This window comes from Nomascus leucogenys, chromosome 12 (assembly GCF_006542625.1).
Source record: "Nomascus leucogenys isolate Asia chromosome 12, Asia_NLE_v1, whole genome shotgun sequence".
NCBI classification, from domain to species: Eukaryota; Metazoa; Chordata; class Mammalia; order Primates; family Hylobatidae; genus Nomascus; species Nomascus leucogenys.
The window spans coordinates 50466733-50486636 of record NC_044392.1 but is presented as its reverse complement, the minus strand read 5'-3'; the positions used below and the strand labels follow the sequence as shown (position 1 = coordinate 50486636).

Genomic DNA, 19904 nt, shown 5'->3' with positions numbered 1-19904 from the left:
AATCAGCCAGGCATGGTGGCGAGCACCTTGTAGTCCCAGCTACTCAGGAGTCTGAGGCAGGAGAATGGCATGAACCCAGGAAGCGGAGCTTGCAGTAAGCCGAGATCACGCCACTGCACTCCAGAGCCTGGGCAACAAAGCGAGACTCCGTCTCAAAAAAAAAAAAAAAAGAATTTTTCAGCCAGGCGCGGTGGCTCACGCCTGTAATCCCAGCACTTTGGGAGGCCGAGGTGGGCGGATCACGAGGTCAGGAGGTCGAGACCATCCTAACATGGTGAAACCCTGTCTCTACTAAAAATACAAAAAAAAAAAAAAAAAAAAAAAAAAAAAATTAGGCGTGGTAGTGGGCGCCTGTACAAGTCCCAGCTACTCGGGAGGCTGAGGCAGAAGAATGGTGTGAACCCGGGAGGCAGAGCTTGCAGTGAGCCAAGATCGCACCACTGCACTCTAGCCTGGGCGACAGAGCAAGACTCCGTCTCAAAAAAAAAAATTTTTTTTTAACTTTTTTGTAAACAGACATCACTGTAAGTTAGTCATTAATTTTCTCCTTTGTTCCTGCCTTATGGAGTAATAAACAAAGAGGAAACATCTTAGAATTTACTCCAAAACAAATCTGAAAATCAGACATGCTCAAAATGTTCCAAGTGAGCAATTCTGATTTAAGGTGAAAACTACAGACTCTACTGAGATTTTTTTTATTATCTGTGATTTTTAATTAGCTACTCTCAACAAAGATGGAAATTGGAAACTGGAGAACAGGAGTTGGGGAGAAGGGATTTAAAATAGAAAACACTGATTTTACATATGGAAAAAAGCCCAAACAAACAAAAAATAATACACAGGGAACAAACAGATGGTAAGTTTTACCTGGGCAGAAAAGCCTGAGCGGGTGGTAGGGGTCCAAGTTGGGGCTGCTCCTTGGGTGGGGTTGGAGTGGCGGGAAATCTGGGCCAACATCTGTCCTGCAGAAGCTGATGGCTGGACAATGGTTACAGGAGGGGCTAGGCCACTATTCCTAGGAGTGAATAAATGAGGTAAAAGATTAAAAGGATAGATTTATCACAGAAGCTAGGAATCAAAGGACAATCTAGTGCTATCCCTAGATCCCCTTGACTTCCTGCAGGTTAAGGAAAATTTGGTAACAATTTGGAAAAGACAAGAAAGACTGACAGTCACACACTGACCAGGACACACAGAGATGGAGCCTAGAACATGGCAATAGGACAGGTGCAAAGAAATAGGAGGAAGAAAAGCAGCTTGTTTGCCTCACGCTAGGCCCTACAAGCTTCACTGCTTTTTCTGAAATAACCAGAGAAAGCAAGGGAAGAATAAAATTTGGATTCAGCAGCTGAATCCCTCAGGGCCCTGTAAAGCAGCACATATATACGGGGCTCACCTGAAATTCTCTGCCGGCCGGGGGGTAGGAGGGAATGTGTTGCCCTGGGAGAATAGCTGTTGGGTGGCAGGGACAGTGCTGGAGGAGATGCCTTTACTCTGATCTGTGGACCAAAAGGAGTTGGGGGAGGGCCAGTCAAGGGGCTGTAGTATATTAGTTCAGCAAGTTCCTATTGACTCAGGTGGTATTATGATTAAGTGGAAAAACACTGGAAGATTACTGATTGTGCAGTGGCATGCCCATCAGTAAGTGATCTAAATGAGAATTTAAAAGGATAAGGAGAAGGAAACATACCCGCACTGATGTTGTGATAGATTTCTGAAAATCTTGGATCTCTATCCTGGGCAAATAAACCATCTGACTTCTCAACGGGCTTGCTGTGTTCTGGTCCTGTGGTTGTCACAGGCTGAACCACCTGTGGAATACAATGATAAAAATAACCATTAAAGATTTAACATGACAATAACCCTAAAATTCATATAAAACATATGTACATTCTAACTAGTACTGGAGAACACTTCCTAAGTAAATACTCCCTACCCTCTTCAACGAAGAGGACACAACTCACCTGGGAATGATTGTAGCTGGCCAGTCCATCTCTTCCTGGTACCATGTCCAATTCTGTTTGCTGTTGCTGCTGCCTACAGTTGAGAAGAGAAATAGAAAAAAAAAATTTTTTTTTAAAGAATCTGGAGAAACAACCTTAAAACAAATTAAACAGGCCGGGCATGGTGGCTCACGCCTGTAATCCCAACACTTTGGGAGGCTGAAGCAGGTGGATCACCTGAGGTTAGGAGTTCGACACCAGCCTGGCCAGCATGGCAAAACCCCGTCTCTACTAAAAATACAAAAAATTAGCGGGGGGTGGTGGCAGGCACCTGTAATCCCAGCTATTTGGGAGGCTGAGGCAGGTGAATCGCTTGAACCCAGGAGGCGGAGGTTACAGTGAGCCTAGACTGTGCCATTGTACTCCATCTAGCCTGGGCAATGAGAGCAAAACTCCTTCTCAAAAAAAGAAAAAAAAAAAAATTAACCAACCAAACAAAAAATATATGGGATTGCAAATGACCACCCCCTGGGTGACTGCTCAACAGATGATTATTTCACCCTTTCTTACCTGGGTGCCAGCTGTCCTGAGCCCATCTCCAGGGGTAAATTAGCTGTGGGACCTAGTTGTGGCCTCTGGATTGTGTTGGAGAGTGTAGGCCGTGGTTCTTGGCTAGAGTTCCTAGGAAAACAGAGTAGACAGTAAAGAGGGGGTGGAGGGGGAGGAAGTGGGGAGAGAGAGAGAAAGAGAAGAATCAGATTCTGTATGTAAAGCTCTATAGATTCATCTGTAGGTGGAACAATCAATAAATCCTTCATTAAAGTCCAATCCTACAGTTAATCTAGGGTGTCAGTTTCAGCAAATAGAAACTATGTTCTATGACACAGGGGTCATCTTGTTGGGTTCTAACTCCTTCTAGGTATTCAAAACCTGGTTGTTGTGGATGTGTGTATATATTCATATAAAGTATTTTTTAAAAGCATAGGTAAAAAACTGAAAGTACGTACACTGTACATCAACAAAGACTATCTGGAGTGTGAGAATTTTATTCCTTCTCTCTGTATTTTTCAATACTTTCCACATTTTCTATAAAGAATATTTATTTAAAAATAAAATACTGGCCAGCCATGGTGGCTTACACCTGTAATCCTGGCACTTTGGGAGGCTGAGGCACGGTGGATTGCTTGAGCTCAGGAGTTTGAGACCAGCCTGGGCAACATGGTGAAGCCCCGTCTCTATAAAAAATACAAAAATTAGCAGGCATGGTGGTGGGCTCCTGTAGTCCCAGATACTCAGGAGACAGGTGGGAGGATCGCTTGAGCCTGGGAGGCAGAGGTTGCAGTGAGCTGAGATAGCGCCACCGCAGTCCAGCCTGGGTGACAGAGTGAGACACTGTCTCAATGAAACAAACAAAAAAATCCCTAAAAGCTAATTAAAATTAATCATGGTAGGGAAAATGATACATAAACATGGAGAAAGCAATTATTTCCAGAAACTCAAGTCCTTAAAACGACTTAAATTTTTTAAAATTTAAACAAAATGGAAACACAAAAATGATGGCTGTTGTGGTAATATAAAGATACAAAAAGACAAAAATAAAGAACTACAATGACCATGACCATCCACTTGAGTCCTAAGTTAATAAAAATTTCTAACTCAATCCACTCTGTTATACTAAGTTAGTTAGCAAATAATTAAACTTCACAAGTTCTAAAGACTGAATTGGACAATACTGTTGTCACTAGGTATTATTCATACTTGCTAAGTAGTCATAATCTGATCTTCAAGAGGTGGATTCAAGGCCAATTCTACAGAAAAAAAAGATTAAATGGCAAGGTGATAACCTGACAATTGATACCTACTAGACAGCTATAATAAAAGACAATAACAAGTGTTAACAAGGATGTGGAGAAATCAGAGCCCTTGTACACTGCTCCTGGGAATGCAGAATGATGGGGCAGCTTTGGAAAACAGTTTGGCAGTTCCTCAAAAGGTAAAACAGAGTTACGATGTGGCCAGCAATTCCACTCCTGGGTGGAATTCAAGAGAATAAAAACATATATTCACACAAAAACTAGTAAACAAATATTCATGAAAGCATTTTTTCAGTTCCTTATCCCTATTTTACATATGGAAGCATTTTTGATAACCAAGAAGTAGAAACAACCAAATGTCCATTAACAAACATACAGACAGTATGTGGTATATCCATACAATGAAATCTTATTTGGCAATAAAAAGAAATGAAGTACTGATACGTGCTACAACATGTATCAGTACAGGTAACCTCTGTAAACATTATGCTAAGTAAAAGAGGCCAGTTACAAAGGAACTACAAAGTCTATGATTCCATTCATACGAAATGTCTAGAATAGACAAATTTATAAAGACAACAGATTCATAGTTATACAGAATTTCAGAGCTGGGGGAAAGAACAGGGAATGACTGTTAACTGATCTAGAATTCCTTTTGGGGGAATGAAAATATTCTGAAATTAGACTGCAGTAAGAGTTACATAACTATGTGATATACTAAAAAACACTGTATATTTTAAATGGGTGAGGTGTATGGTATGTGAAATATATCTCATAAAACTTTTTTAAAAAGAAACTGAGAAAGAAAACTCAAATAGAAAAGTGCAAAAGAGAGGAACAGTAACTAATGAAAGAGGAGGATGTAGCTATGCTCTAAAGAAAACTGACTAAATAAGGCCCACTGCCTGTTTTTCTAAATAAAGATTTACTGGAACATGGCCACATTCTTTCATTTGTCTGTGACTGTTTTCATGCTACAGCAGAGTTGAGTAGGTGGAATAAAGACCACATGGCCCACAAAGCCTAAAATATTTACTATCTAGCCCCACTTACAAAGAGCTTGCCTACCCCTGCTCCAGAGGAAAATCCTGTCAGACTAGAGCAATAAACTGGTGTACAAAACATAATCCTTTCCAGAAAGAGTTGATACATAGAATTGAAACTAAACCCTTCCATCTCAGGACCTAGTCTCTGAATTATTGTTTGTAAAATCTTACTCTGGCCAGGTGCAGTGGCTTACGCCTGTGATCCTAGCACTTTGGGAGGAAGATGGACTGCCTGTGCCCAGGAGTTTAAGACCAGACTCTGCAACATGGAAAAATCCCATCTCTACAAAAAATGCAAAAATTAGCCAGGCGTCTTGGTGGATGTCTGTAGTCCCAGCTACTCAGGGGACTGAAGTGGGAGGATCGCTTGAGACTGGGAGGTTCAAGATGCAGTGAGCCATGATCACACCACTGCATTCCAGCCTGGGTGCCAGAGCGAGACCCTGTCTGAAAAAACAAAACAAAACAAATAAAACCTTACTCTACTCTGATCAACTATCCCAAATCCTATAAGCTTGAAAATGAGGAACTTCAAACTAATGGTGTTTAATACTAGAAAAGTAGAGGAGAAAGGGATAGCTTGATAAGACTAAGAAGAGTCGGTACATTAGAAATCCCAACACTGGAAAATGCCTATGTGATATTATGAAATACAACTGATTGCTGAACATGGAGGCTAGGGGCACCGACCCCTGTGCCATCGAAAATTTGACTGTAACTTCTGACTCTCCCAAAACGTTACTACTAATAGCCAACTGTTGGCCAGAAGCCTTACCAATAACATAAACAGTTGAACATGTTTTGTATGTTGTATGTATTATGTACTGTATTCTTACAATAAAGCTAAAGAGAAAATGTTATTAAGAAAATCATAAGGAAGAGAAAACGCATTTACAGCACTGTACTGTATTTATCGTTATCATAAGCTTATATCATCTTACAAGATGAGTCATCTATATGAAGTGGCAAGCAACCACAGCTGCAGACTTCATTCTACAGTACATATCAAGCAATTCACCTTTTTCTTATAATGTCATGACTTTTCCCTGCTTCTTGGGAAGACTTCCAGCATCACTAGTGCCACTTCATACTGTTCCCAAATGTTATTCAAGGTTTCAGTATTGCACTAAACACGATGAAAAATATGCAAGAACCATGAGATTTCACTTTTTACTGCAATATGCAATTTACTGGAGTGAATTGCTCATGAAGAGATGATTAGCATCACACAGCATTTTAAGCAGACTGGCAACAATTGAGCAATAGGAGGTGGCTACCAAATTATTACAATAGTACAGTCTATACTATAGTTAACTTTACGCAGTTATGATTTAAAACTGCATCTTTACATTTGTTTACATTTCTCTCAACTACAAATGGTGCCATTGTACAAATGGTGCATATGTATACGTTGTGATACATTTTTACTTTTTTTTTTTTTTGAGACGGAGTCTCTCTCTGTCACCCAGGCTGGAGTGCAGTGGTGCGATCTCAGCTCACTGCAACCTCCACCTCCCAGGTTCAAGTGATTCTCATGCCTTAACCTCCCAAGTAGCTGGGACTATAGGATTGTGCCACCATGCCCAGCTAATTTTTGTATTTTCTTTTTTTTTTTTTTTTTTTTTTTTTAGTAGAGACAGGGTTTCACCATGTTAGCCAGGCTGGTCTCGAACTCCTGACCTCAAGTGATTTGCTCAACTCGGTATCCCAAAGTGATAAAGTGATGGGATTACAGGTATGAGTCACTGCACCTGGCCAGCATTTTTACTTTTTATAATAGATTTGTATATGTTGTATGGTAGTAAATGATAAAATAGACTAGAATTTATATATATTTAATACATTCATGCATGACATGCCCAACTTTTTCTAATTTTTTCAATACATCCAGGCTATGTAGCTTATTTTCAGGTTTTTCAAATTGTCACAAATATCAAAAGAATTTTCCAATACATTTACTGAAAAAAATCCATGTATAAGTGGACCTGGATTTTTACCAATTAGAATCTTTGGAATCTTCAGTGTGGTAAGTGTCTTTTTGTCTGCTAATGAGTTGACTGAGGGCTGGCAACCCCTAGGTAGCTTCAAGATGGGGGCTCGTCTCTGGAAAGATCAAGGCAAAATTAGAGGGCTAGGACTTTTAGCCCTAACCCTCAAACTCATGGATGGGAGCGGTACCTAAGGTTAAGTTGATCACCAATGGCCAATGATTTAATCACTCATGGCTACATAATGAAATTTCCATTAAAACCCAAAAGGATTGGGTTTGAGGAGCTTCTTGATAGGTAAACACATGGAGATACCTGGAGGGTAGCCCACCCAGAAAGAGTTTGAAAGCTCTGTGCTCCTTCCTCCTTACCTTGCCCTATCTATCTCTTCATCTGATGTACAAAGTATCCTTTGTAACATCCTTTATAATAAACTGGTAAACAAAGGTAAATGTTCCCTGAGCCATTCAAGCAAATTGACTGAACTCAAGTAGGGGGTCATGGGAGACAGCTAGTCAGTCAGATGCACAGGTAAAACAACCCGGGGCTTGCAACTGGCATCAGAAGTGGGAGCAGTCTTGTGGTACTACATACACAAACTGGGGGATCTGACGCTATCTCCAAGTAGATAGTGAACTGAGTTGAATAGAAGGACACCCAGCTGGTGTCCACTACTGATTGCTTGATTTCTTTTTTCTTTTTTTTTTTGAAACGGAGTCTCGCTCTGTTGCCCAGGCTGGAGTGCAATGGCGTGATCCCAGCTCACTGCAACCTCCACCTCTCAGGTTCAAGCGATTCTCCTGTCTCAGCTTCCAGAGTAGCTGGGACTACAGGCGCATGCCACCACGCCCGGCTAATTTTTGTGTTATTGCTTGATTGTTTACCCCCCACATAGGGCATCAGAAGTGTTTTGTGTTGTGAGAACAGAGGAAAAACAGTTTTTTCACACTCCTGTATAATACATACTTCACATTGGTGTTGGTACAGATGATGTACTCAATTTCATCTGAGTAAGGGTTCTGGAAAGTAAAGGAGCTGGTTCTCATCCAGAGCCATTCTTGGTTCTTACACCGGAACCGGAACATGACAGACAGCACTTGGCCTTTTAATTTCACCACCTGAAAAAGTTTTCATGCCATCAGTGGAACTCACAGAAAATTTTCATTACAAAAATAAATAAAAATTTTCCAATTTCTACAATCCTAAAACTCTTGTCATTGTCCTTGAGGCACCAATATTTTTCAATATTAAAACAAAATGAGAGTAAAAACTAAGTGATTAAACATGGAAGCATACTTCTCATGCTTCCTTTCAGAGACTTAAGCTTTTTTTTTGAGATGGAGTCTCCCTCTGTCGCCCAGGCTGGAGTGCACTGGCACAATCTCTGCTCACTGCAACCACCACCTCTTGGTATCAAGCGATTCTCCTGCCTCAGCCTCCCGAGTGGCTGGGACTACAGGCGTGTGCCACCACGCCCAGCTAATTTTTTGTATTTTTAGTAGAGACAGGGTTTCACCATGTTAGCCAGGATGGTCTTGATCTCCTGACCTTGTGATCCGCCCGCCTCAGCCTCCCAAAGTGCTGGGATTACAGGCGTGAGCCACCACGCCCAGCCTTTTTTTTTTTTTTTTTTTTTTTGAGATGGAGTCTCGCTCTGTCGCCAGGCTAGAGTGTAGTGGCGCAATCTTGGCTCACTACAACCTCCGACTCCCTGGTTCAAGTGAATTCTCCTGCCTCAGCCTCCCAAGTAGCTGAGATTACAGGCACACGCCACCACGCCCAGCTGATTTTTGTATTTTTAACATAGACGGGGTTTCACCATGTTGGCCATGATGGTCTCGATCTCCTGACCTCGTGATCCGCCTGCCTTGGCCTCCCAAAGTGCTGGGATTACAGGCGTGAGCCACTGAGCCTGGCCAGAGACTCAAGCTTTCTTATTAGGTTGCTGCAAAAGTAACTGCATTTTTTGCCATTTAAAAAAAATGGCAAAAACCACAATTTCTTTTGCACCAACCTAATACTATTCTAGTCAAATAGGAATAATACTTATTTCCAGGAAGGAAAAGACTGTTTCCCTACTTCCCTTGGGAAATCCATTAAAGATACTCTGACCTAGCTTTACAAGTCTATACCAGAAATTTGGTAAGTTTAAGGACACAGAATATAGCTTACATATTGCTCTTCAATCCTATTCTTCCCCCTGAAACCTGAGAACTTTTTTTTTCTTTTTTTCTTTTTTTTTTTTTTTTTGAGATGGAGTCTCACTCTGTCGCCAGGCTGGAGTGCAGTGGTGCGATCTTGGCTCACTGCAACCTCGCCTCCCGGGTTCAAGTGATTCTCCTGCCTCAGCCTCCTGAGTAGCTGGGGACTACAGGTGTGCACCACCACGCCCAGCTAATTTTTGTATTTTTACTAGAGACGGGTTTTCACCATGTTGGCTGGGCTGGTCTCAAACTCCTGACCTCAAATAATCCGCCTGCCCTGGCCTCCCAAAGTGCTGGGATTACAGGTGTGAGCCACTGCACCCAGACGAGAACGTCTGTTTTCACAGCATCTACAGAGGTTGGACACATGAGCCACCATGCCTGGCCCAATAGTTTAAATACCTTAAAGACAGCTCCTTGGATACAGTTAATTGAATACAAGACAGTAAATAGCCAAAGCCAAACAGAAATACTTTGGGCATTATCCATAATTTCAAAGTATTAGTCCTTTTCTATTCCTTAAAAATGCAGATTAACTACTAAAGAACATAAAACAGTAGTGCCTGCCACAGTGTTCAGTTAATCAGTGGTCAATATTTATGGAGTGAATATGATAAATATTTATTCAGAACCAAACCAGGAAAAAAGTTACCTGTTGGAAGCTGTCTCTTAGAAGCTGCTGGTCTTCAGGATGACAGAATTCTACAATATTCTTTCCTAAGAGTTCCTAGAATAGAGAAAGAAGAGTAAGACATATACTTTTTTTTTTTTTTTTTTTTTTAAGACGGAGTTTTGCTCTTATTGCCTAGGCTGGAGTACGATGGTGCGATCTTGGCTCACTGCAACCTCTACCTCCTGAGTTCAAGCAATTTTCCTTCCTCAACCTCCCAAGTAGCTGGGATTACAGGGGTGTGCTACCACGCCTGGCTAATTCTGTATTTTTTTTAGTAGAGACGGGGTTTCACCATGTTGGTCAGGCTGGTCTCGAACTCCTGACCTCAAGTGATCCACCTGCCTCAGCCTCCCAAAGCGCTGGGATTACAGGTGTGAACCACCGCGCCCAGCCAACATTTATAATTTTATGGTCATCTAACTGGCCTGGTCCATCAGCTGGGGACCTGGATTTTATTTCTTCTGTTTTAATCCTAAGATTATAGTTAAGTGAGGAGGAGAAAAAAAAAAGACAATAAACAAAAGATGAAATCTACTAAAAAAAGACAGAATCTGTTAAGGAGCTGGTTTCTTAAACATTTTTCTTTTTCAGAATATTATACATTTATTTTAATGAGATTATAAATTTTAGATATAATTTACATTCATAATTCAGCCATTCTAAGTGCATGAGTTGATGATTTCTACTAAATTTATACAGTTGTGCAATGATTACCACAATCCAGTTTTAGAACATGTTCACTGCCCCAAAAAGTTCCCTTGTGCCATCTGCAGTCAATCTCTGCTCCCACTCCCCTCCCCAGCCAACCACAAATCTGCTTTCTGCCTCTCTAGTTCTGCTGTTTCTACAAATTTCATATAAATAAAACAACACAATATGTGGTCTTTTGGGTCTGGCTTCTTTCACTGAGCATGGTATTTTTGAAGTTCATCTACATGGTTGCATTATCAGGAGTTTATTCCTTTTTATGCTCAGCAGTATTCTAACATGGATACATCACAGTTGTGTATTCATTTACAAAATGTTAATGGATGTTTAAATAGTTTTCATTTTTTTGGCTATTATGAATAATACAGATATGAACTGTGTACAAATCTATGTGTGAACATGTTTTCATTTCTCTTAGGTAGATAGGAATAAAATTGCTAGATTATAGTATAACAGTATGTTTAATTTTGTAGGAAACTGCCAAAATGCTTTTGCAAAGCTAGTAGCTATACCATTTTACATGTCTATCAGCAACGTATGAGGGTTCCTTCCAGCTTCTACACATTTTCACCAATACTTTTTGATTACAGCCATTCTAGTGGGTATATAGTGGTATCTCATTGTGATTTTAATTTGCACTTTCCTAATGGTAAAAAGATGTTGAGCATCTTTTCATGTGCATAAATGCATATTTATTCTTCAGTCAAATGTCAAGTCTTGTGCTCTTTTTTACCAGCTGTTTGTCTTAATGAGTTGTTTATATATTCCTGGTACAAATCCTCTCTCAGATATATGATTTGTAACTATTTTCTCTCCATTTATGTCTGGTCTTTTCATTTTCTTAATAATATCCTTTAAAGAGGCAAATTTTAATTACAATTAAATCCAATTTATCATTTTTTTCGTCTGTGAATCATGCTTTTAGTGTCATGTAAGAAATCTTTTGCCTAACTCAAAATCACAAAGATTTTCTCCTAGGAGTTTATTTGTAACTTTAGCTCTTACACATTTAGGCCTCTAAGCTGATTTTTGTAAATTGTATGAGGTAAGATCTATGTGTTTTCATTTTTGGGTGTGGTTTTTTTTGGGTTTTTTTTTTTTGCATACAGATATCCAATTGTTCCATTTGTTAGAAACATTTATTTTATCCATAGAATTGTCTTGTCATCTTTGCTGAAAATTAGTTGACAAGTATAAGAATAGACCTTATTCTGGTCTACTGATCTATGTATCTATCTCTCTACACGAACACCACAACGTCTTGGTAATAGCTTTACAGTTAGTGTTGAATCAGGTAGTGTAAATTCTCTTTGTTCTTTGTTTTCAAGAACTCTTTTTCACCAATCTCTTTCACATAGCCACAGCCAGAAGTCCTTCCGACCCACAACAGTTTTAAAAGTTTATATGATGCGTCAATTCAGAGATGGCTAACTGGTCTGTTGCACTAGTAAATTATAATAACTGGTGCTAAATCTGCATGTTTTATGGGCCATTATTCATTTAGGTAATTACATGAATTATCTAAGTGTGGCTATACTGGTATAACTAATTAATATGAGTACCTTTGAATCATTATCTGTATTAATATCAGTAACAAAAAATAAATACATGTTTGTACTGCTGCTCCCACCTGGTTTGACAAGCCATATTTCTCTACATGAGATGACAGTACTAATAAGAAGCTGAAAATAATGTTAGGTACTAACAGAATATGATGATCTCTTTTTCTCAACTGAGGTTGATATGTTTTTGCTATCTTAGGAACTACATGATTACATAATGTCAACATAGCCAAAGGAAAATGGAGGCCTAATGGAGCTCCAGCTCCTCACCTGTGGCTGGTAGCCAACAGTAGCCACACAGCGGTGATCCACAAAAGTGAAGATCCCCTCAATGTTGTGTCGGGAGATGAACTCTGTTGGTTGACAAACATTACTCATGTCTGTACAGCTGGGAGAACTAGTTACCTGAGAGTGAAGAGATAAAAATGAGGTAAAATGACACCATTATTTACAGATGTATTTCCTATCTCCTCATGGTCTTTTGCATAGACATAAGATTCCCAGTTTTAGGACTTTCTAAACTTTCACATTTTATCCAAAAAGGAAAAAAAAATGACAATCACAATCAGACAAGGCATAAGGTCTAGCTCTACTCCCATACATTTACACTTTACCAAGTTAGTAAAGTAAGAATAAAGTTTATTCAGTCTAAAATCCACATACTTTCATCTGGCTAGGCTGAGCTCATTACTCAGGTTGATATGGTACAAGTAACCAAGAAACTTATCTATACTTATGAAAAAATAAAAATAATTCCACTTTTCTTTTGTTAGTCAGGTAATGATAAAATGAAAAGGATCTTTCTTCTTTTGTATAGGGGCAAAGGAAATTAACTGGAAATAGAAACTTAAGCATAGTAAAGCTAAAATTAAGACAAGGGGAAAAAGATCTCCCTCCTCTCATACTTTTCAACTTCTACTTAAATCCAAGAATAGCAATGGTCACTATAAACGCCATATTCCTTCAAATTTTTAGAGTTTTATGGAATTCTTCATTTGTATTCAGAAAGTAAAAGAAAATTAACAGGAATGAGTCCTGAAGATCTGTTCTAATTAAAAGGGGATATATAGATGTGGAAAATTCATACTTGCCTGCAATCTGCCAATGGCCACTAGGCAAAACTTGCTTCCCTGGCCAGCCTCTGGGTCATCATCTGGGAGGGAAACACCTTCAGAAAGGTGAGGTTAAAAGGTTTAACAGGGACCTCAAACTCAAATGCCTTCAAAACTCAGACAAGTAAAGATTCAAAATAGACCTATTTATGGGTCAGGCACCGTGGCTGATGCCTGTAATCCCAACACTTTGGGAAGCCAAAGTGGCAGATCACTTGAGGACCAGCCTGGCCGACACAGTGAAACCCCATCTCTACTAAAAATACAAAAATTAGCCAGGCGTGGTGGCATGCACCTGTAATCCCAGCTACTTGGGAGGCTGAGGTGAGAGAATCACTTGAACCCAGGGGGCAGAGGATGCAGTGAGCTGAGATCGCGCTACTGCACTCCAGCCTGGGTGACAGACAGAGTGAGACTCCCTCTCAAAAAAAAACCAAAAAGCAAAACAAAACAAAATACATCTAGTTATGAAGAGGCTAAGCATAAAGCAACAGAGAATGGTAAATAAGAATAAAAATAAACAATTATATAAAATTTACCATATATGCCAGTCATTGTTTTAAGTATTTACATATATATTCCTACATTTTACCCATGTTAATGATAGTAAACTGGAAAATACAAGTCCTACCCAGAGTATTCTAAAAAACTGTGCTGGCCAAATAAGGCACATATGAAGACATCTATTCTATGACCATGTTACAGGCAGAAAATTTATGCTTTGCCTAATCTGTAACTTTTAAAGCAAGCAACCCAAAATGAAGTTATACCAACCATCAATAGTTATTCATGTCCCTTGGAAAAGAGAAAAACCAATGTTTTACACAGAAAGGGAAGAAGACTGCATTTCTCCCCTGTTTTTTGCGTAGTTATATTCTTTTTATCCAGAAAAATAGTATTCCTTGATGCTACATAGAGGTATGAAAGATCACATACTTTAAATGTGTGGTTTATATAGTATATAGACTAAGTAGTTCAAATGTCATTACTACTTCAGTTAAATTTTTTAAAATTACATTAAATACTTTTATTGGGTTACCTGCCATATGCCAGGCACTGGGCTGGATGCTTTCCTTAAATTAAATCTAATCCTCACAAAAACCCTATACAGGATGTACTAACTCTGAATTACAGATGAGAAAACTGAGCTTTATAAAGGTCAAACAACTTACCATAGGTGATGCCACTAGTAAGTAACAATGACAGGAATCATATCCCGGTTTTTCCACGTCCAAAGTTTAACCTCTTTCCAAAACACATCACCTTGCTTCTCTTTTCTCTTAGTTTCTGTCTCCCCAAAACCCCTACTTTCCAATAATACCCAGGCAGCAGGGAAGTAATAAAATTGCTAAGATTTGGAAACTCTGACAAGCCAACTTAAAACGTTGATCCCTGCAACCCAATCACCTTTCTCACATTTCTTGTTTGACCTCAAGTTCTAGTAAAGCTAATCTGCTCAAAGCTTGATTTAAAGCCTTTGCAGAGAATATCCTCTTGATAAGTTATTACAATAAAGGCATTTTCCCCTTTTCCCTCAAAGTCTTGATCCTACTTTAGAAATCTTTCTCAAATTAACTGCATTCAATGTCTATGTTTCTTTGCAACAAATGCTTAGAATACATATGTTCAGTATAAATTTGTGCATTTAAAAACCACACTCTGTGACACAGCCAATACTGAATCATTTTCCAGCCTGAGTTATCTATCTCCTCAACTGGAATAAAAGCTCAATAATGGAAGGGAAGGGTTGTACATTTTCTTCTCCTATTTTCTTTCATTTTACACAAAAGTACATTTCATATACCAGGTATATAATAAATACTAGCTTTCACGGACTCTGTGAGAAACCAACTTTACCAAGGGGACATATTTACTATTTCACTTTCTTACCTGCTGGGGGCCAGGCTTTGATGTAGCCTGTGCAGTGGACCACCACGAAGTGAGGTTCCCCATCCTTTACAGAGCCAAGTCCATTCCTAGAAGAGTTACAGGAGTTTGAAAAAAAAAAAAAAAAATCTACCCGTAAAACTCAAAGGGCAATGCTGGCTTAGTACTTTTAAGTTTAGGCTCTTAGGAGTTTAGAAAACAGGATAATCATCTTTCCCACCCAAAAATGACCACCACATTTTTACCCTTGCCAAAGTAAAGTAACCAAAAGGTATGCAGTAGGAGGAAAGTAGGTAAAATAGCATAGCAACTTCCTTAAACAGGATTTTCAAGAGAAGTTTAAGAAGTTTAGGAAAATATTGCCAGAAAAAAAGTAAGTGGGAGGTAAGGGATGTAAGTGGGAGGTAAGGGATGCAAGTGAGGGCTGCTGAAGGAACGACTACAGTAAGACAGGTAAAAATGTGATGATCTCTACAGGTATTTGGCCATCCCTTTGGTTTTCACCACTTAGGATCTCACCTGCATCTGTTCCTTACAAAGCTCAGCCTATTCACAGAAACTGGGTCCACAGCGCTACTGCCACACCTGTTTCAAGGAACAAAGAGATTAAAAGCAATCAGACTCCACTATCAAAGAACTTTCCATAGTAACAGCAGAATAACAGGCTCTGGATACAACTAGACATAGAAAATTGGTAATGCTACTAATAATGAAGGATAAAGATAGGTCAAGTTTAGTACTTCTAGAACTTTTAGAATTGAAGTCAAAATGTTCCATATGTTCTTCATATGCAAATATTCTCAACATCAAGAGTTGGCAAGCTTTTTCTGTAAAGGACCAGATAGTAAATATTTTCAGCTCTGTGGGCCAGAAAGTCTGTTGCAACTAGTCAACTCTAGCATTATAGCATGAAAATAGCCATAGATAATATGTAAAAATATGGGCATGGCTATGTTCCAATAAAACTTTATTTACAAATAAAGGGCTGTGGTTTGCTTACTGCTGCTCTACATTAACCACAACTTAATGTAATTGCTACAGTTCATTATTATCTTGCTCTTGCCTATGTCTTTGCATTAGCCATGTCCACATATTGGGATACTCCTGCCAATGCTACTTTCCCTCTCCCTATTCTTTAAAATAAAAATAAAACTTACATAGGGTTAATATGTGTCATGCTCTGTTCTAAATATCTTTACATATATTAATTCATCTAATCTTCATAACAACTTTATAAAGTCAGTATTAACATTATCACCAATGTGAGATGATGAAATCAAAGCACAATGTAGTCAAGTAATCATCCAAGGTTTCAGAAGACAGCATCAAAGCTAGAATTCAAATCCACAGAATATGGATTAAAACAAAATCCAGCAGTCTGGGTCTAGAAGCTACTCTAAATTACACGCTGGTTGCAGTGGTTCAGGCCTGTAATCTCAGCACTTTGGGAGGCTGACGCAGGTGAATCACTTGAGGTCAAGAGTTTGAGGCCAGCCTGGCCAACATGGTGAAACACTGTTTCTACTAAAAATACAAAAATTAGCCAGCTGTGGTGGCATGTGCCTGCAATCCAGCTACTCAGGATACTGAGGCATGAGACTCGCTTGAACCCAGGAGGTAGAGGTTGTAGTGACCCAAGATCATGCCACTGCACTCCAGCCTGGGCAACAGAGCAAGACTCTGTCTCAAAAAAATAAATAAATAAAAATAAAAATAAATCACTAAACCACATAATGTTCAATTTTGTGCCTCTCCAAGCAAACCTTTAATATCCTACCTGTAATTTCTAGCAACCACCCTCTCGGTACAATGTAGTCAATTTCCATTATATAGCCTGAACTTTGTGACCCTGAGATGCCTTTTGTACCTGTATAGAAAGGACCGCCATATTTTCTACAGAATCCTGAAATGTACAGTATATAATTTATAAACACTAAACACTAACTGAAAGGCATAGGAAGTCTCAAATTTCTTTCTTTTTTTTTTTTTTTTTTTTGTATTTTGTAGTAGAGACGGGGTTTCACCGTGGTCTCGATCTCCTGACTCGTGATCCGCCCGCCTCGGCCTCCCAAAGTACTGGGATTACAAGCGTGAGCCACCGCGCCCGGCCTGCCATGTGGAAGTCTCAAATTTCTAACCAGAAAAAAAAAAAAGAAGAAATGGTCTGAGTAAATGGATATTGCCTTGTGTTGTAACGGGGAAAAAGTAGAGGTTTTCTAGTCAGACTACTATGAATTAAAACAAAATCCTGTATCAAACAGTATGTAACAGTGGGAAATTTATTTCTTTTTCTTTTTCTTTTTTTTTTTTGAGACAGAGTTTCATTCTTTTTGCCTAGGCTGGAGTGCAATGGCACGATCTCGGCTCACTGCAACCTCCACCTCCTGGGTTCAAGCGATTGTCCTGCCTCAACCTCCGAGTGGCTGGGATTATGGGCGCACGCCACCACGCCCGTCTAATTTTGTTTTGTTTTTTTTTTTTTCAGGAGAGATGAGGTTTCACCATGTTGGCCAGGCTGGTCTCAAACTCCTGACCTCAGGTGATCCACCCACCTCAGCCTCCTAAAGTGCTGGGATTACAGGCTTGAGCCACTGCACCTGGCCAAGTTCATTTCTTTATATCTGTTTTTCCATCTGCAAAATGGTAACCATCAATCTTACACCACAGGGCAATTGTGAGGATAAAATAAGATGACAGATATAAAGCACCTATTATAGTGTCTGACAAGTTCAGAAACTTTAGTTCCCTCACCAAATACTTTATTCTGTGTTACAATCCATCTAGGTATGGAGAGTTAAATTTAATCCACTGGAGCTAATCCAACTTAACTCTGACAGAAATAAAACTCTCAGCTCTTGATCCTTCCTATACCAAATCACAATCCTCAGCTTGAAACTCACCTCATTCGGCAAATAAACGATCTCCTTGAGCCCATACACATTCTCATGGAAGACTGCTGACCTTCCTTTTTCACTGTTCCAGTCTTTAGATCCAGGATACGCCCTGAAGGAGGATGTGAAGAGCAGTCTGGAGTGCATTTTTGTGTGTGGGGAAGAGGGGGAGAGATACTGAAGGCAAAGATAAGTAAGCATCCTATTCATGCCATTAATCTCCTTGCTTATAACAGAACTGACCAAGCAGGAGATGAATTTTTTTTCAAGCCTAAAATACTTCAATTATCATCAACGAATCTCACTCTTAAGTTCAAAGGCAGCACTGAAAATAACATTGTGCAAGGAAAAGTTGGAGTGGAAAGTAGTAGTAGAAAACAAGAGGCAAGGCTATATTCTCATGCCTGATTATCTGTATACACATAGAGATATACATACAGAGTAAATGTCATTGGTTGAAAAACAAGTACTTTTCTGTAGTCCCAGCTAATCAGGAGGCTGAGGCAGGAGGACTGCTTGAGGGCAGGAGTTTGAGGCTGTAGTGTGCTATGACTGTGCCTGTGAAGAGTCACTGTACTCTAGCCTCAGCAATAAAGCAAGACCTTGTCTCAAAAAAAAAAAAGAATAAAAATAAAAAATTTTAAAAAGAAAAAAACCAAGTAATTTTATATGTTATAGAAACATATAGATCTGTTTATCTTCTTTATTATACAGAAATGAAGAACAACTTTTGGGGAAAAGGAAGAACTAGAAAAATGAAATCATAAAAACATAAAGGAGGGGAAAACTGGTCAAGTGTGGTAGCTCATGCCGGTAATCCCAGCACTTTGAGAAGCCAAGATGGGAAGAATGTTGAAGGCCAGGAGTTTGAGACCAGTCTGGGCAACAGACAGAACCGGTCTCTACAAAAAATTTAAAAATTGGCCAAGTGTGGTGATATGACCTACTCCTAGCTACTCAAGAAGCTGTAAGCAGGCAGATCACTTGAGCCCAGAAGAGTTCAAGATTACAGTAAGCTATGATGCGCCACTGTACTCCAGCCTAGGCAAGAGAGAGACCCTGTCTCTTTTTTTGGGGGGAGAAAAGGAGGAAAACTAAAGAACAACCCTAATATGAGTATATTGAAATTTCTTGCATTTTAACTACCAGTTTTTATCTGCTTCCACTTTAAATTTTTTCTAGAGTTGCTCAAGAATAGATATGACTTGTTTCCTCTAGCCAAACTCTGGCCAAAAGACTGAACATAATAAAATAGGGGAGAAAAAAAGAACAACAGTACAGATACAAACAACAACAACAACAGAAAACACCTTATACACTGACCAATAACCATATCTATAGAATAAAAAGCTGTTATCATTGAACCTAGCACAAAGCCAAGCACCAGGAGGTAGAAAAAATACCTGATAATTATCCATACAAAAGAGATAAAAGCATGGACAATTCTTTTAGAACGGAAAAAAAAAAGTATTGTAGGTTTGGCTTTTACTGTTCCATTTACACTAATATTAAGATAAATGTAAAATATTATCACCAATGAAATATTTTCTAAGGATGAGCCACAAAGTAGATAATCTCATATGGATAAAAAGAACTGACTATATTCACTAAAGGAGAAAATTCTTGAAGCCTTGCTTCAACAAACCAATTTAACAGCTAAAACATCTCTTAAGCCTCAGGAAAAAAACAAGAAAGGACTTCTCATTCATTTCCCATACACATAACTCTCACCTGTCAGGGCATTTTCTGAAGTGGAAAGCTGCTCACGAAGTTTATCCACATCATCTGGGTGCACCTGATCATAGAGTGTGCTGCCAAACCATTCGGACTGTGGCTGGTTCAAAACAGGAGTCACGGAGTCAGAGACATACACCACCCTGCCTGTCTCACATGAGACAATAAACAGAAAGCCATCTGCTGCCTCCAAGATCAAATGTTTCAGTTCCTGCCCAAGGAAAAGAAATAGAAGTTAATATTGAACCTGAAAAAACAAGTATTTCTATTCACAGGAAGAAGTAAGACACTTCAGGCCAAATGCATCTCTCCATAAGTAAGTGCTGGCTCACACCTGATCCA

General features: G+C 39.2%; 1 protein-coding gene across 11 annotated transcripts in view; it reads right to left on the bottom strand.

Moving 5' to 3' along the window:
• The window catches only part of ARNT (aryl hydrocarbon receptor nuclear translocator), a 63550-nt gene that overhangs the window by 5702 nt on the left and 37944 nt on the right, over positions 1 to 19904 (bottom strand). For 5 of the 11 annotated variants that reach the window (XM_030824614.1, XM_030824615.1, XM_030824616.1 and 2 more), the window contains 13 exons: positions 19560 to 19773; positions 17838 to 17964; positions 15457 to 15522; positions 14941 to 15026; positions 13030 to 13106; positions 12209 to 12343; positions 9648 to 9722; positions 7758 to 7909; positions 2514 to 2624; positions 1965 to 2037; positions 1691 to 1811; positions 1397 to 1499; positions 868 to 1015 (listed from right to left, as the gene is read on the bottom strand). In XM_030824614.1, coding sequence (XP_030680474.1) covers positions 868 to 1015; positions 1397 to 1499; positions 1691 to 1811; positions 1965 to 2037; positions 2514 to 2624; positions 7758 to 7909; positions 9648 to 9722; positions 12209 to 12343; positions 13030 to 13106; positions 14941 to 15026; positions 15457 to 15522; positions 17838 to 17964; positions 19560 to 19773 — 1488 coding nt within the window. Of the gene's footprint in view, positions 1 to 867; positions 1016 to 1396; positions 1500 to 1690; positions 1812 to 1964; positions 2038 to 2513; positions 2625 to 7757; positions 7910 to 9647; positions 9723 to 12208; positions 12344 to 13029; positions 13107 to 14940; positions 15027 to 15456; positions 15523 to 17837; positions 17965 to 19559; positions 19774 to 19904 lie in introns of those variants that run through there. The other 6 variants (XM_003259191.3, XM_003259192.3, XM_012511083.2 and 3 more) reach the window with 2 other exon arrangements.